This window comes from Schistocerca serialis, chromosome 2, assembly GCF_023864345.2.
Source record: "Schistocerca serialis cubense isolate TAMUIC-IGC-003099 chromosome 2, iqSchSeri2.2, whole genome shotgun sequence".
Classification (NCBI taxonomy): domain Eukaryota; kingdom Metazoa; phylum Arthropoda; class Insecta; order Orthoptera; family Acrididae; genus Schistocerca; species Schistocerca serialis.
This window is the reverse complement of record NC_064639.1, coordinates 401,407,640-401,426,745: the sequence shown is the minus strand read 5'-3', so window position 1 is coordinate 401,426,745 and position 19,106 is coordinate 401,407,640. Positions and strand designations below refer to the sequence as shown.

At 40.5% G+C, this 19,106-nt stretch overlaps 1 protein-coding gene across 5 annotated transcripts in view; it reads left to right on the top strand.

The window, feature by feature from the left end:
- The window catches only part of LOC126457234 (protein PALS2), a 341,045-nt gene that overhangs the window by 308,440 nt on the left and 13,499 nt on the right, over nt 1-19,106 (top strand). For all 5 annotated transcript variants that reach the window (XM_050093366.1, XM_050093364.1, XM_050093365.1 and 2 more), the window contains one exon: nt 1,133-1,343. In XM_050093366.1, coding sequence (XP_049949323.1) covers nt 1,133-1,343 — 211 coding nt within the window. The remainder of the gene's footprint in view (nt 1-1,132; nt 1,344-19,106) is intronic.

Genomic DNA, 19,106 nt, shown 5'->3' with positions numbered 1-19,106 from the left:
TTCAAAAATGTCGGTACAGCAGTCCACTCGATGTTGCTTTAGCTCATTTGTGAGGTTTCTTGGCACCACTTCAGCACAAACCTTAGTTATGCCCAGATCATTATGTAGAATCTGTCTAATGGTTTCTTTATTGATGATGTGGACAAGTTCTGAAGTCACTTGAATGCTCAGGCGGTGGTCTTCTCAAACAATTCTACCGACCCTCTCCACATTCTCTTCAGTTTTTGAAGTGGAAGGATGTCCCGATTTCAGGTCGTCATTGACGTCCTCCCTACTATCCTTGAACCTCTTAACCCACTTGAAAACTAGAGTTCTAGATGGACACTGATCACCATAAACTTTTTTCAACAAATCATAAGTTTTTGTAGCAGATTTTCCAAGTTTTGGGAGGAATTTGATGTTAATGTGTTGTTCCACTTTAGAGGGTAGAGTAATTCTGACAGAGTTCAGACACATGACCTGTTTCTCAGAAGGCTTAAGGCTACCACATTGGTGTGAAATTTTGTGCCTGTGTCAGGGAATGTCCAAGCTTATTCCCGCACTCTTCTCTTAGTTATCGACAAAGCTGGAAATGTGCACAACTAGTCCAGTTTCTTTATTGCCATACTTTGTACTTCTGACAAGCTGTCATTTTATTCATTCATTCAGTTAGTCACTCACTTTCTAAAGAGGGGGAATTTGACCTCACAAACTCAGTTCTAGTAGAACTAAATTAAAGAAATTACCCTCTTGTCCTTTTTACATTCCAAGGCTTTTGATTGTGTGTATTATAACATTTTACTGGGGTAGCTAGAACTTTATGATGATGAAGACATTCCTCTTGCATGGATGGAGTTATATCTTAAAAGCAGAGGGCCTGAGTGACTAACAGAAGAAAAATTGTGACTTAATGATGGGGGTGTGCACATTTAAAAAGCTGTAAATGTTCTTCTTTGCCAAGAAATACGCTTGAAACCATCAGTGGCTTGAGTTCTGTGTGTTAATTTTTTATTAGTGCCCTAACATATGTGCACTTAGGTTACCTCGGAAGAGCTGTGGTATATTTCATGAAAATTTTGGTTGACAACAAGTGAGCCCTTCGAGAATGTAGATTCAGTAATGTGATACTAATGAGTCTGCAAATTATTTGCAGGTATCCAAGAAGAAGAGGAAAACAATGTATCAATCAAAATCAAACTGCGAATTTGACAAGGCAGAATTGCTTTTATATGAGGAAGTTACACGTATGCCACCTTTCAAAAGAAGAACACTGGCATTGATTGGGTCACAAGGTGTTGGTCGTAGAACTCTCAAAAATCGTTTGATCAACAGTGATCCTGAGAAATTCGGTGGAGTTGTTCCACGTAAGTACCGATAAGAAAATCATCTTCTCTTCAGAGAATATCAGACCAATGTAGATTGTACATTCTTCCTTCAGAGGGAACCTATTGGTGATGAATGCTGTGAGCGTGTCAATTTTTCTCAAGTATTGCTTTAATAATGAAGCACACCAGAACTGTCTCTCTGGTGTCTTTACCTTTCCTGGAGTCAAACTGATCATCACCCTCAATTTTTATGGCTATGACCACGTTAAACGATCCTGTCTGAAATTTATGTGGTCAACTTTGGTTTATTGGGAGAATTTTTGGGAAAGTGTGGTTTTATCTGTAAAGGAGACCGCATGTAGGACACTGGTGGGACCTATTCTTGAATACTGATATAGGGTGTGATATCCGTACTAAGTCAGATTGAAGGAGGACATCAAAGCAATTCAGAGGCAGACTGCTAGATCTGTTACCGGTAGGTTCAAAATGCATGTAAGTATTACAGAGATGCTTTGGAAACTCAAATAGGAATCTCTGGAGGGAAGGCAACATTCTTTTTGAGGAACACTATTGGAAAAGTTCAGAGAGCCAGCATCTGTAGCTGACTGCCAAATGATTGTACTGCCACCAACATACACTGCACCTAAGGACTGCAAAGATAAGGTATGAGAAATTAGTGCTCATCCAGAGGCGTAGAGACAGTCACTTTCCCCTCGCTATATATGCAAGTGAAATAGGAACGGAAATGACTAGTAGTGGTTCAGGGTACCCCCCACCACACACCGTATGGTGGCTTGTGGTCTCTATGTAGATGTAGTTATAGATATATGAAATGATTCAAGGGAACCATGCGTTAAATCTACATTAATATGGCCAGGCAGGTATATGAATCTCACTTCTCTCAAATACAAATCCAGCATTTCAATTGTTATGCTAGTGTCTTCTGTAGTCAGAGTGTGAAGTATCATAGCAAAAAAATAAAATAAAATAAAATAAAAAATGAAAATAATGGGAAATACATCCAGTCTATAAGAAGCTAAGATTAACTTTCTAATACCGATATTTACTGTCACATGCTGTCAAACATGTACACAATCTGAATTTTGATTTGCACTGAATTGAAATTTGTGTTTTGAACTGGAACTACTTTAGCTGCCAGCACTTGGCTTGATGCCACTTTTGCACCTCCAGCTACTCTGATTTCAATAACTTGCAGGTCAGAAAACTAACAGTATTTTGTGATCTGTGTTATATTGCTATGACTTGTTAAGCTCACACATCTGTAGTGTTTAGTTTCAAGGATGGTAAACGTCTTGAACTTATTTTTCTGGAACAAGGGAAAATAAATAAAAACTACCCAAAAAATTAAATTTACTCAGGTTTCTCCAGTGTGGGCATAGTTTGAAATTTAACAGAACATTAGTTTTCTACATCTGCGTATTTACATGTACAGCACAATCTATAATGCATTAAGCCATTGTGACAGAGGTTTTGAACTTAGTCATAGCTAAAATTAAAGTGAAAATGTTTTTCTGTGTGTTCTCGTGAAATGTTATGTTATATATTATCATCATTTAACTGAAAAGGAAAACCCCTGTTTTTTTTTTTTTTAAAAAAAGGTAAAGTAGTAGCACATTGACCGAGATGTCCAGCAGATATGTAACTTAAAATGGCTTAAAAACTAAACAGTGTTATGACTAAAGACAGTCACCATATAGAAGAATGTTGATCATTGTAACTTAATTCATAATTTGTTACAACTGAGCCATACCACAATCAGAAGAAGATGATCCAGGCTGGAATATACATCACAAGGCTAGGCTGGATGTCAGTGTTTGCAGGATATTTACTGCTGCAAAGAAGTCAACAGTATTCAGAGAGGCTATTATATGAGCCTAAATGTAAATAATAAGTGAAGGTGTGGCCTACCCATTACCTGTACAAATGTGCCCTCAGAAGTTGTGCCTCTGTCAAAATTGCCTGAAAAATTGGTGGTGGGGACAGTATTCTTCTAATAATGTAGTCCATACTGGAAATTTGCAGTTCACACACTTTACTTGCACTTAGATGTTGAATGAACTACTATTTATGGGCAGATTGAGTCTCATCTTTATAAAGAAAAGTTCAGTCTGTGTGTATTTGTGCTCACAAAACCAAAAAAGTTGTTGATTGTTTGCTTTAAAATTTCACACAATGTTCCGTGTGAATATGCATGTGTTTGTATATATATGGAGGGGAAATGTTGTTACTAAAAATCATGAAGAATTTTTTACCAAGTTATTTCAGATTTTTACACGATACTGTTACAAACATCTGGGTGTGCCAGAGGCTATACGTTTTCAATGTGTATAATATATAAGTATACAGAGTATGTAATGTATAAAGGGGAAACATAGCTAATAAAAATCTCAAAAAGTACTTGGCCAAAACTTTGAGCTGGAACGTGGAAGAATGGAGAATGACAAACGCCGGAGACGTAAACTCCTCCAGGCTCATCCACATGCATTTTTAAACATAATTTGTATAACTAACATGTACTGTTTTGTTTTCTTCCCCACATATGGTTTTCACAGGTAACAGGAGAGTTGTATTTCTGGCTTATTAGGTTCTGGTTTTAATATTACTACAGAATCTTACTTTGCAGTGACAATAAACAAGGTTCAAGGTGAGAGGGGGATGAGGAGCTGGACAGAGGGGCAGGAGGAAATAGACATAGAGAATAGAAAGGAGCTGATGGATAGAGGGGGAGGGGGCGGGAGGCGTTGGAGATAGAGGAGGGAGGAGAAGATAAGAGGAGGGGAAGGAGGAGGACATTATGGACGTAGAGAAGGGGGAGGAGAAGGAGATGGACAAGGGCAAAGAGAAGGGAAGGAGGAGATAGGCAGACAGGGGGGAGGAGGAGGTTGGGACATATATCCATTTCCCATATGTGTTAGAAATGCATGCTTTCTCTTTTCTTTCTTTTAAATTTAACAAGACTGAGCCACATCATTTTGTAGCTGTGGGCAGCTAGTCTATTATAGTTATAGTACAAATAAATTGATAGCCACATACTTCACTTGTTTGATAATATGATTGTCAGAGTGCAAGTACCTAACATTTCTTAATTAAGGATGATTATCAACATGTGGCAAGTAAATTATTAACACTTTCACTGTATCACTCACACATTACACTGTGTTTCCAAGCAGATTGTCATATCAAAACAAACATGTTGTGTCCAGTAAGTAATACTTTTCACAGCCTGGTTCTATTCTCACAGTTGGCATTAGCCATTATTGGAAGATCAACACAGTTCGTGAAATTAATTAAAAGTTCAGTCTTTCATTTCAAAAATAGTCACTGAATCATTAATTAAACTCCTGAAAGTAAAATTTAAATAAAACTCAGTACATTTCCACTTGTAAATTGTAGTAACATATCTGCGGTGTATTTCCCCATATATTGGTGGACATAGATCTTACACACTTCATAAATCTCTGCACACTAGCTTTCAACTGGGCTCCAACATATGTCTTTTATAACTTTATAATAATTAAAACTGAATTTAACTATTTTTGTTTTGGGTTTATATACATTGAAAATGAAGATTTACATTGCTGAGAAACTGAATAGTGAGTGGAGACTCATTTGAAAATGAAATTTCAGATACAGTAACATGGGGAGACTTCAGTTTTCCTGTTTTGTCTGAAAAGTACTTAAAGCAGATAGAGAACCATCTCGTGAGGGAAATGTCTTAGACCTCCTAGTAACCAACAGACCTGAACTCGGTAATTTTAGCTTTATGGGTTTCAGCCGGTGGTCCAAGGCATATGAAACAAAAATCACAAAGGATGTAAACACCATCCATGAAAGCCTGCATAGTATGATTAGAAATCTGAGCTTTTTGAATGAGTTAACATGGGGGCTGGTATCAGTCACTATAGTATCAATACAGCTAGTTCAAAGAATATTAAAAATTAGAAAAATATTTTTGCTTAGCAATAGTGTCAAGATATAAGTTTCAGAATATCTGAGTTGCCAACATTACACATTCAGCGCTGGTGGGCGATGAAGATATGTAACACAAATGGATAAAATTCAGAAGTCTTGTACAACACCAGTAGGTGCCGAGCAAGGTTGTGAAGGATGGGGAGGAATCATCATGGTTCGATAACCATGTTAGAAAGTGACTATAAAAGTAAAGAGAGCTTGAATGAAGTTTTCACTCTGCAGTGGAGTGTGTGCTGATATGAAATTTCCTGGAAGTTTAAAACTGTGTGCTGTATCAAGACTTGAACTCAGAACCTGAACACGGGACCTTTGCCTTTGTGGAAAGATGATCTACCAACTGAGCTAGCCAAGCAAGGCTTACAACCCATCCTCATAGCTTTACTTCCACCAGTACCTCATCTCTTACCTCCAAACTTCACAGAAGCTCTCCTGTGGAACTTGCACATCTAGCTCTCCTGGAAGAAACATGGGTTAACCACAGCCTGGGAGATGCTTCCAGAATGAAATTCTCACTCTGCAGCAGAATGTGTGCTGTTATGAAACTTCCTGGTAAATTAAAACTGTGTGCCAGACCACAGAAGAGCTTCTGTGAAGTTTGGATGGTGGGAGATGAAGTACTGGCAGATGTAAAGCTGTGAGAGTGGGTTGTGAGTCATGCTTGGCTAGAGCACTTTCTCATGAAAGGCAAAGGTCCCAAGTTTGATTCTCAGTCTGCCACACAGTTTCAAGCTGCCACAAAATCCCAAAGAGGGCTTCATTGCAGATGTAATCTAAAAAATTTAGTTGATAACATAAGCTGAAGCAAAAGCAGAAAGAAACTGTAAAAAAAGTGCAAATGCTCAGTGAATTCAAAAGTAGAATTTTGCCAAACCATCTTACTGATAATCTTAGACAGTTTTTGTCATGTGTAAAGTCATTAAGCAGAACAAATTCATGTGTTCATGTGATCAGTTACAATATTTACACTAAAACTGTCTTCAGAAATTGTTTCGCACTAAAACATTGTAATACCATTTATGATTTTGGTTAACATTGAATGCTGAACTGGCAGATAGTGAGATAAGTAATCACAGCCTAGAAAATCAACTAAAATTGCTCAATTATTGAAAGGTATCTGTAACAATGAGGATGAGAATGTACAGAGATTATGCAAAAGAAGTTGCTCCCTTTATAGCAGCAGTTTGTCATATATTTCTGGAGCAATGAAGGGCACCAAGTGATTGGCAGAAAGCACAGGTCATTTCCAGCTTTAAGAATAGTTACCAGACAGGTGCACTTCATTGTACACCTATATCACTGATGTCAAGCTGTAGCAGAATTATGAAACATGTTATACACTCAGTGAACAAAATACCAATTCGTTGAGTATTGGACCAGATTTTCGATTGGACACAGGACTTCTTAGCTGATAGAACTCAGCAAAATCAACATAGGTAAAGGTGATTTCAGAACTACCACAAAGGAGTGTTGTGGTCTGCAGCCCGAAGAGTAGTTTGATGCTGATCTCCATGCTACCCTGTTCTATGAAAGTGTGTACATCTCTGTGTAACTACTGCAGCCTACATTCATTTGAATCTGCATACAGTATTTAAGCTTTAGTCACCCTGTATTTTTACCCCCCCCCCCCCCCTCGCCTGTCTCCATTTCACTCCACATTTCCTTCCATTACCTAACTGAAGGTTCCTGGATGCCTCAGGATCACAGGATGTGTCCTATCAGCCAATCCCTTGTTTTAGTCGAGCTGTGCCACAAATCTCTTTTTTTTCCCAATTTTATTCAGTTATTCAGTGCTTCCACATTAGTTATTCAATGTACCCATCTCTCTTCAGCATTCTTCTGTAATACTACATTTCAGAAGCTTCTATTTTCTTCTTTTCTGAACTGATCATCATTCACGTTTCACTTCTGTACAAGGCTAAACTCCATAAAAATGCCTTCATAAAAGACTTACTAACATTTAAATTTGTATTAGTGTAACAAATTTCTCTACTTCAGAAATAATTTTATTGGAATTGGCAGCCTGCATTTTATATCCTGTCTACTACAGCCATTATCAGTTGTTCTGCTGTTCATAAAGCTAAACTAATCTGCTTTTCAAGCCTTAATTCCTAATCTTATGCTTTCAGCATCACCTGGTGTACATCGCCTGGTGTAATTCGAATACGTCCCATTGCCTTCATTTTCCTTTTATTGATAAACACGCTATAACCCTCAAAGTCCTTTGCCATCTCTGACATGCACTTTCCACATTTTTATTTCTTCTTCCTGAACTTTAATTCCCCTTCCAAATTTCTCCTCTGTGTCCTTTCTGTTACCTTATTTACATTGACAGCTGCCTGCAAACTACCGTGTAAGGTGCATACCAGAGGGTTTGTCCCATTGTATCAGTTATTAGAGTTTCTTCCTGTTCCATTCAAGTATGGAGCATGGGAAGAATGATTGTTTGACACATCTGTGCATGCAGTAATTATTGTAATCTTATCCTCACAAACCTCATGTGAGTGATGCATAGGGTGTTGTATATTCCTAGTATAATCATTCAAAACCAGTTCTTGAAACTTTGTTAATAGACTTTCATGGGATAGTTTACGTCTATCTTCAAGAGTCGTAGGATACTACATTTTTCATTTTGTGAAGTGCACAATTTTCCATTTCTGAAAATTTAAAGCAAGTTGTCAATCTCTGCACCACTTTGAAATCTTATCAAGATGTGACTGTATATTTAGGCAGCTTCTTTCAGATAGCACTTTATTGTAGGTAACTGCATCATCTGCCAAAAGCCTGATTTTACTATTAATATTGTCTGCAATGTCATTGATATACAACATGAACAGCAAGGGTCCGAACAAACTTCACAGGGCACACCTGAAGTTGCTTCTACATCGGGCAATGATTCTCCATCCAAGACAACATATTGCGTCCTCGCTAGCAAAAAGTCCTCATTCCAGTCACAGTTTTCACTTGATACCCCACAGGTAGGTGTGGTACTGAGTCAAATGCTTTGTGGAAATCAAGAAATACTGCATCTACTTGGTTGCCTTGCTCCAAAGCTTTCAGTATGTCCTGTGAGAAAAGTATGAGTTGAGTTTCATGTGATCGAAGCTTTCAAAGTCCCTGCTGGTTGGCATTGAGGAGGTCATTCTGTTCCAGATACCTCATTATGTTGTGAACTCAGAATGTGTTCTAATATTCTACAACAAATCGATGTCAAGGATATTGGACAGTATTTTTGTGGGTCACTTCTACTACCCTTCTTGTAGATAGGGTGTGACTTGTGCCTGTTTCCAAGAACTGGGTACAGCTGTAGTTCAAGGGATCTACAATAGATTATAGTTAGAAGAGAGGCTAACTCAGCCATAAATTCAGTATAGAATCTGGCAGGGATTCCATCGTGGCCTGGAACTTTCTTCAATTTTAATGATTTCAGCTGTTTTTTATCACCACTGGCACTAATACTTTTCTGATTCATCTTTTCAGTGGTACGGGGATTAAATTGCGGCTGTTATCCTGGGTTTTGCTTTACAAAGGAACATTTGAAAACAGAGTTAAGCATTTCAGCTTTTGCTTTGCTGCCCTCAATTTCAGTTCCTGTCTCATTTGCTAGGGACTGGACATGAACTTTGGTGCCATTAACAGCCTCTACATACAACCAGAATTTCTTTGGGTTCTGTGAACGATTGCTTGATAATATTCTGCTACGGTAGTCATTGAAGGCATCATGCGTTGGTTCCCTTGACAGCCAAATGCGTTTCATTCAGCATCTCTCTATCTTTAGCCCTATGCTTTGTTTTATACCTATTATGCAGTAATCTCTGTTTCCTTAGAACTTCCTTTACAGTGACTGTGTATAACATGGAGGTTTCCTCGCATTATAAACTGTTCTACTGGGTACATATCTGTCCAGTGTATGGTCAACTATTCTTTTAAACTAGAGCCCTAGTTCCTCTACATGCTCCTGCCCTGTGCCTCAGAAGTTTAAAGTTCCTCATTGAGAAATGACAGTACTGATTTTTTATCTAGTTTCCTGAACATATGTATCTTCCTGCTTGTTTTAGTTGTCCTTTGTACTTTGGAATCATTGTTGCCACAACCGCATCATGGTCACTGACACCAATTTCAATGTGAACATCATCAAAGAGGTCATGTCTGTCTGTTGCTATTAGATCCAAAGTACTTCCATCATGAGTGGGTTTCTGAATTATGTCTTCTTCAAAGAAGACGTTTAGTAATGTTTCACAGGATGTCTTATCACACCCATCCCTAATAAAACTGCAATTTTTTGATGATTAAAGTCTCTACCAATGATTACAGTATGACTAGGGGACTTATGTGCAAGTGAACTGAGGTTTTCTCTAAAGTTTTTGGTTACATCAGAAGATATGTTTGGTGGGCGATAGAAGGATCCATTTATCCTTTTATGTCCACTCCTGATACAGAGTCTTGCCCAAACAATCTCACATGTAGCTTCAATTTCTATCTCAATGGATTTGATTTTCTTGTCTACTGTGACAAATACACCACCTCCATTTTCCATTTGCATAGCCTTTCAATATACATTTAAATTTTCCTCAAAAATTTCACTGTTATCAATTTCATTTTTCAACTGGCTTTCTGTACCTAATATTATGTGAGCTTCACTGCTTTTTCATGAGCACTTCAAGCTTTGGCACTTTGTTGTGAATGCTTCAACATTTTACCATTAGGATTTTAATACTCTCACCTGTGGGAGGCATTTCTTTCAATCTTACTCTGGTACTTCTGGTTTTCCTACAGCTACCATCATCTGACTTGGCTGGAGAGCCACCTAATCTAAAAAATCCTTTTGTGTATTCCACACATAGTCAGCTGTCTGAGTAGCAGCCTCTGATGTGTAGTGCACACCTGATCTATTTAGGGGGACACTACAGTTCTCAACTCTATGGCACAAGTCCATGAAGTCGCAGCCTAGCTTGTCACACAGAACCTTCAAAGTCTCTGGTTCAGTCCTTCCACTCAACTCGGAATCAAATGGCAACAATCAGTTCTGGGGACAATATTGCAAATTGTGAGCTTTGTTGAAACTCCATGTGCAAGGCTGGTCTTCTCAACCTTCTTTGCCAGTTGCTGGAATGACCCAAGAAAGTCATCAGAGACCAGATGACTAGCATCATTTGTTCCAATGTGTACCACAGTCTGCAGCTGGTTGCACCCTGTTCCCGCAATGACTACTTGAATAGCCTCTTCAGCGTGTTTAATTAGGCTCCCAGGCACACACACTGAGTGCACCTGGTGTCCCTTACTGCCATTTCCCTAAGGGGTACCATCATTTGCTATACATTTTAATTGCCAACAATTAATAGACCCTTACCCTTTTGCATTTGCCTCGTTCTGACACCAGACGAAACAGGTGTCTCCAAGAAAGGTGAAGTGAGTCAGAGTAGCTTAGTTTCAGTTTCACTGAAAGATAGCACCTCAAACTTTTGGTTAGGATTATCAATACAATATCTTTATTCCTCCCTGATCCCTGTACACCCTGTATAGGATGCATAGATCTACCACTGTTTGAGAACAGCATTTACAGTAGGGCTGCATTTTAGCTGGTACAATGTATTGCAAGGCTGTAAGCAAATAACTTTATATTAAGCCTGCTGATTATCTTTTAACATGTTGAGGTAAAAAGTTGATAATTCCCTATAAAAATTGAAGCAGGTACATAAAACATGATTTCTATTAAGGCAAATCAAAAACCTGTGGTAAAAATTACTAATTTTCTGAAACATTTTGATGTTAATTATGGTTGTTAGCAAACTCTAAAACAGAGTTAATTTATGACAAATGCAGATAATATACAGGGTGATTTTTCCACTGTGTACAAACTTTAGTGATTGATTGATGAGAGGATACAGAACAAAAAAATTCCAATGAACTTATGTCCAGGCATGCATAGTTTCCATGCTAGAGACCATTTATTCAGTCATACTGTGTTACAGAGACTGCAGTCTAATATGCATTGTACCATGCAGCCACAGTTACAGTATGCATGGTTTCCTTGTAGTGGATGATATTGTTCCTCACATCATGCCCTAATGCCCTCTCCTATCATAGTAAATGGTAATGTTGTGTCTGGTTCACTTATCTTGCTGACTCACCTTGTAGTGGATGTTCCACATTCAAATCAAGAGCTTGCCGACATGGTGTTTACTTACGGAAAGGCAAATGGAAATGGCCAGCGGGCAGCAGGGTGATATCAAGAGCCCTATCCCTGCCAACAACAACCACAGCATTCAGTGTTTGCAACATTGTTTCACTGCTTATCTGAGACAGGGTCATTTCAGGAAGGAGGAAATCATTAAGGATGTACCCAAAATGTTTGGCCACCAGAGTTAGAGGAAAATGTGATTAACACTGTGTAAGGTAACTGCCATGTCAGTACCAGGCAGTTGGCCTGCCAGTACTGTGTAGAACATTCTCCATGACAGTTGTTACTACCCTTACCACTTACAGGGTGTGCAGGGCTTACTAACAACACTTTCCACATCGGGAGCAGTTTCGTCACTGGTTTCTTCACCAAACAACCATGATTCCAGGATTTGTGTCATCCATCCTATTCACAGATGGGGCCACTTTTATTTGGAGTGGTATCTTCAACTTTTATAACAGGTATCCATGGCATATTATGCAGAACCCCCGTGGTATTGTGACAGTGAACCATCAGCATCAGTGCAGCTGGAATATGTGGGCTGGAATAATTGGCGATTGTATTTTGGGACCAGTCTTCCTTCCCCTTTTGCTGAACAGGCCAGAACTATTGGTGTTTCTTGCTGGTGACTTTGCCCCTCCTGCTGGTAGAAGTGCCATTGATGATTCGAAGGGTTATGTGGCTGCTACATGGTGGTGCTCCAGCCCACTTCGCCATTGACATCCGGATGCATCTCAATTGTGTCTTCTGTGGTTGATGAGGGGGTCCAGTTGCATGGCCTGCTCGTTCACTAGATCTCAACCTGTGGCTGCATGGTACAGCATGTATTAGACCGCAGACTCTGTAACAATGTATGATTGAACAAATTGTCTCTAGCAGGGAATCCATCCATTTCCTGACATAAGTTCATTAGACGTGTTTTGTTTTGTATCATCTCATCAATCAATCCCTACAGTTTGTATATGGCAGAAAAAAATCATCATGTATAGGGTTATTCCTCTGTAAGGGAAAACTAGATGTAACACAAAATGTTAGAAAATCTGCCACAGTAATGAGAGAATACGCTATCTTGTTTTTATTTCCTGTACTTTGCATTCCTCTAAAAATATTCTGCAGTTCCTAATTCAAACAGGGTGGTTTCCAGAGCAGTTTACACATTTGGTAGTAGATGAGCAACCAATTCCGAGTACCCTTACTGCAGTCGCCACACATCGCTTCTTCCTAACGCTCTAGGGTTGTATGCCCAACGCATTGGCATTTAAAACAATATGTTGGGTTTGGTACATATGGCTGTACTTCAAGGCGAAGAAAGCCTGCCTTGGTGTGTTCTGGGAGTTTGTTGGTTTTGAAGGTAAGAATGAAGGAGTCAGATTTCACCAGGCCTCCATCCGCCCTTTTCATAAAAGTTTTGAACATCAACAATTCCCTCTGGAGCCCACTCACTCTACAGTTATAGGAATATCAGTTAGGTCCCTACAGGACACAACACCTTTTCTGAAGTTCAAGGTGCTGTGGATATCTGTGTCAATGGCATATTCCCCCACACTTAGCTCTCTGCAGGTTAACAGCTTGTTGGTAACTGGATGTTTCAACCAACATTGTCCCATTTTGCAACTGCTTTACTGATTTTAGAGCCCTGGCAATTCCTTCTAAGCCCTTCTGGATGTAGAAAGGTGAGACTTGCTTGAAACTTCCTTCTTTTCTTTTTATTACTAAAACTCATTCTGATTATCAGCCTGTGGTCTGTTACTCATTACTGCTTTGTTCTTATTTATTCCTGCATCTGGAGGGCTGTCTATCAGAGCCTTCTTACTAGGTTGGGTGGTGGTACCTTCCAGCAGCCCACTGTGTGCAGTGGGAGGAGGAAAAGAAAATTTTGGAGGATCCATTTTGGTCCCAGGATCAGGTAGGGAAGAAAGGGTCCACCCAGACAGAGCCCTGCGTGCCTGAGTAAGCCTTATACAACTGAGGTGAGGCAGGTTCCCCAGAGGTTGCGCTTTAATGACTGTTCCACCTCAACAGCCATGCATCTCATAGTGTGCAGCACACTTTGAGCTTGACGGGTTATGGAGGTTCATTTCATCCTCACAATCTGGGGAGATAGACCTAGATCCCCATTCTGTGAGACACACAATGTTCCATAGCTGTACCATATGGTTGTTACTGAAACATGACCAGAACTTACGATGACAGAGGACTGATGGCACTTACCAGTCCCCAGATCAGGAACCCCAGGGTCACCAAGCCCATACCCAGCAAACGAATGCTGAGACCCTGAGGCCAAAAAGATCTAAAAGTCCGTGCAGCCTCCCACATGTGCTATGTCTTTTGCATCAATCCTTCAACAAGCCTATTCTAAACCTGATGCCTCTACACAAATGGAGATTCCAAGTGTCAACACTAACACCTGCACGTGTCAGTGCACTTGGATGACAGCAAGTGTTTCAGAGCGTGTAGCTCCGCTAGAACAGCAGAAAAAGGTACAGTGGCCAATCTAGTAGAGCCCAAGGTACCTCCCATGGCTGAGGCTGTTCAGAAGCCCAGCTCCAGCTAAGCCCTCAAAACAGTGAAAAGCTAGTACAAAGCAGCAACAAGAGGTAAATCAAGTAGTAAACCGTTGCACCGTGTCAACGTGATTCTACCTGATACTTCATCTGGCTCTTCCCCAGAAATGATGGAGTATGAGGTATGTGTGGGGCAATCATCTTGCCCCACAACTGAAGCTCTACCCACTTCAGTCTCCTCACCACAGCGGAGAGGCAGGATGAAGGTGCTACCCACATGATTGATGGAGCACATATTTCAGTGGAACTTGTAGGGATTTAGGACGCATGTGGAGGAACTTCGCCTATTATCCCAGGGCACACCACTGTGTCTGTGTCTTCAGAAAACTAATTTCACTCAATCATTCACCCCTGAGCTTAAAAGGCTATGTATGCCACAAAAAGGATGACCTAAGTGGAGAGAGAGCTAGAGGAGGGGTAGGTATTTTCGTCAGTACCAACTACCACTCCTTGGCTCTTTCCCTTGCAATGAATTTACAATCACTTGCCATATCAATGCATGTGAATCATCCATTGACAAAATGTTTCCATTACCTGCGCCCACATGATACACTCAATAAGGATGCTCTCAATGACCTTCTTATACAGCTCCACCACTTCTTCATCCTCTGTGGTGATTTTAATGCACACAGTGTGTTTTGAGGCTCAGCAACTACCTACCCCAGGGGTAGAGCAATTGAGAAGCTTCTCATGTCATCATGTGCATATTTGCTAAAAATGCAACAGAGTACTGACTGCTGCACTGCAACTGGGTCGTTCTCTGCCTTCCATCTTTCGCTTTGCTTCTTTAGCCCTCGCTCATACTGCGCAATGGGAAGTGCGTGTGACTTGCATGGAAGTGATCACTTCCTGATCTGGATTCAGCTGCCAGATAGAGTGGAACCCGAAGGGAAACCACTGTGATGTGTGCTCAGTAGGACAGACTGGACACTATAGTCAGCTAGCCCAGTTTGAACTCATGTCAGTGTTGATGTATGGGTGGATCATATTACCAAAATAATCCATCGCATCACTGAAGCATCCATTACAGTCCATGCGACAACTGAAGAGGGACCTCTGAAGCATCCATTCCAAAGTCCATGCGACAACTGGAGAGGCAGCCTGTCCCTCGGTGGAGCAAAGAATGCTGCTCTGCCATCGGAACTAGGTGTGCAGCTCTGCGTAGGTTCTAGTGGTGGCCCACTGCAGAGAATCTTGGAGTCTCTCGGGTGGTGAGGGCAAAATGTCACTGGATTATTCAAGAGAGCAAGAAGAGGTCACAGCAAAAGGTCCTGATCACCACTAATTGTTCCATGAAGAGTTATATGGGAGACCATCAGGAGAATTTCTGGGAGAGGAGGGAGGAGCCTCATGGCTGCTGTAATGGAGAACGGCACTCTCTAAACCAGTCCGCAAGACATTGCCCGGACTGTGGTGGCCTATTATGCCACAAATTACTGCAACCACCAGTCAGGATCCAGGTTTCCAGACCCACAGATCGGTTGCTGAGAGAAGCAGTTTGGATTTCTGGTCCACCACTGATGAAGATTACAACTGGCCATTTAACATATGGGAGCTAGATTCTGCATTGTCTGCAGCCCATGACACATCCCCAGGTCTCGAAAGAATCCATTACAGTATGTTATGGCACCTCACAAGGTTTGAGGCAATTTTAATTCCTCTTTTAAAACCTGGGAAAGACTGTACATGCCCAAGTAGTTATCATAGTGTTGCCCTCACAATTTGCATGGAAAAGACCTTGGAGCAGATGGCCAACTGCCACCTTGTCTGGATCTTAGTATCCAGTCAGTTCCTTAGTCACTTTCAGTGTGTGTTCCATCTTTGAGAACCTGGCCCTCCTGGAGGTGACTGTATAACAGTCTTTCCTTCTCTGGCATCACCTTCTAGGTATAATTTTTGTCATTGAGAAGGCCTACAACACTACTTGGAGGCATCTTATCCTCGTGCAGCTTCATATATGTGGTTTTCGTGGGTGTATTCCCATTTTTATTCAGTCTTTGCTCTCACCATGGTATTTTCAATACCGAGTTGGTGATGTCCTGTCTGATCACTTCAGAAGAACCATGTCCCTCAAGGTAGTGTGTTAGGTGCGACTGTCTTTGCCATACCTGTTAATAGCATTACATCAATTGTGAAAAGTACTGTCCAGTATTCTTTGTTTGTGGATGACTTCTCTGTGTTTTACTCTTCTTCAAGCCTTGCAATGACAACACATCGGTTGCAACTAACTGATGTTTGGATGAATGGGTGCAGAAGAGTGGTTGTAAGTTTTCCATTGAGAAGTCTGTGAGTGTTCTTTTTAACCATTCTTGTTCCATTTTAAACTTTCCTGAGTTGAGGATGAGGGAAACTGTTCTTAATTCTAAGATGCAGTGAAGTTGTCCCATGAGGCTCTAAGTATTTTAAAATGTCTTAGCCACAGTACACGTGGAACAGACAGGACTTTTCTGCTCTGGTTTTACAGAGCCTTTGTGTTATCTTGGCTTGATTATGGGTGCGCGGTGTACTGGTCTGTGAGACCCTCTTATTTAAAGATGTTGGGTGTGGTGCACCATGAAGGAATTTGGTTGGCCACTGGGGCATTCAGAATGAGCCTCATACCAAGCCTCTGTGCAAAGGCTGGTGAACTGCCACTTCACATCAGGTGATGACTACTTACGGAGCGCCAGGTATGTAAAACACTGTCCACACCATACACACGTGCATACCATACTGTTGCTTGGTCTCCAATGGAAAGACTTTTTTGTAACTGACAAAAAGCAATGAGGTCCTATGGGATTTGCTTGAAGAATTGTCTTTTCTAGATGAGTGTGGCTGGTCTTTATGTTTTACATCATGGTTGGAGATTTCCCCCTTGGCTCCTCCAGAGGCCCAGACGTACTTTAGACTTGACCAATTTTATGAAAGATAGTATACCATATTTTACATTTCAATCTATGTGTTTTAACATTTCAGATATGCATCATGGTTTCACAGTAGTGTACACTGATAGCTCCAAACAGAGGGACTTCTCTTGGCTGCTCTGTAGTGTTCCCCAACCATGTCACCAGGCATTGGTGATGAGTATACTGTTTTCTCAGTGGAGCTCCAAGCGATCCTAAAGGTACTGGAGCAGATGCAATGTATTCAGGACAAAAATTTTCTCATCTGCTCTGATTCCCTGAGTGCCTTACAATTGTTACAGAACCTGTACCCAGCTGATAAATTGGCCCAGCTGATATTTGACCTACTATACTTGCTCCAGCAGGTGTCATTCTGCTGGGTGTCAAGGCATGTGGGGATACTGGGCAAATGGGCTGCCAAGGAGGCCTGCAGAGGACAGTATGTGGTACAGTGTCCTATTCCCCTGCAGGCTGTCATTTCGGCACTACATAGGAAGTCCATGCAGTTGTGGGATGAGGAACGGCTGGCAGTAAGAGACTGTAAGCTGCGGTTGGTAAAATCAACTATCTGGCCATGGCATTCCTCCTGCTGGTTGCTCAAGAAGGATGAAGTGACTTTCACACATCTTCAAACTGGGCTCTGCCCTATTACACATGGCTTTTTACTATGGTGAGAGGATCCCCTGTTTTGTTATGCTTGTGGCATGCAAATCCCTCTACACCATATTTTAACAGAGTACATTTTATATCATGATGCAAGGGCTGAAGCAAATATCATTGCAGATTTTCCATCTATTTCAGCGGACAATGAGACGCATGAGACTCAAGTTTTAAAGTTTTGTGATGTGTCTGGACTATGGCCTAAGCTTTTAGACTGGAGGTTGCAGTGTATTACAGAGTGGCTGGTTCATTCTTTTTTATTCTTGTAGTTAGCCAGCCATGTCCATCAGCTCTATTATTTTAACTGCTTATACCACTTTATTCCTGTTTAGTTAATGTTTTAATATTGGCATGATACTTCGTTTCATACTTCTGTGTGGGTACACATATAGTTTTCCACATTTTGTTCCTTTTAGTTTCTGTGCTGTTTTATAATCCTGTTTAGTGTATTTTACTAACACTTGTTTCAAACTGTTTTTGTGCAGGCACTCAAGGCCTTGCTGTCATGCGCACATATCGACATACCCATCCAGCCACCATCCTGCTACAGTAACTAAATCACAGTCACTGATTTGCTACAGATTGCTCATAGATTATGCAGTGGTAGCTTACAAAAATTCTCAAAAATGCTTGTTTATTTGTGTTGATATACAGTGAAATTCAGGGATAGTGTATTTTTGGCCAAACTGTGACCACAGATGCTGATTTGCTACGAAATAAATTAGGTATCCGAAACTTTCTTACTGATAACTTACAGAAATATTGTTTTGTAAGCATCCAGAAATTTTCAAACTAACCTATTTCTCGTGTAATTGAACAATGAAATTAGAGAACCATTGTTCTGAAAGAGGATAGCTCTACTGTTCTCAAAAACTTTATAAGTGAACAATTTAGTTTGAGCCTACAATTGACAATAACGGTACTAGTTTACTGTGGCACTAATGAATGTTTGAAATTTCATGATATATCACAATACAAATGAGTATTGATACAATCAATGAAAGATTATGCAGAAATGACACTAAGAGGAAAATATGTGAATCTAAAGCTGTAAGTTCATCTCTATCAAAATCGATAAAATTTGCGGCACCAACAGAGCATGTCTTCTGCCTGTTGCAGCTAACAGTGCAGCACAGAAGTGCTTAGCTCCGGGGAGGGTAACTTTTGGGAGGATCAACAACTTTGACTCACTCCCTTCTCAGTTTCTGCTTCCCTTTCACATTGTTCAACTGTTAGAACTGCCATCTAGTTTCTCTACCAGTCACATTTAACATTTTGCTCTCTGCATTTTATTCTTGGTACTTTCAGAATTTCAAAGAGTGTCTTCCAGTCAACATTATCAAAGCTTTACCTAAATCTACAAATGCCATAAACGTAAGTTTGCCTTTCTGCAGTCTGTCTTGTAAGATCAGTTGTAGTGTCAGCATTGCCTCTTGTGTTATCACTATCCTCCACAATTCAAAATGATCTTCCCTGAGATCAGCTTCTACTAGCTGACATTCTTTGGGAAATAATTTGTGTCAGT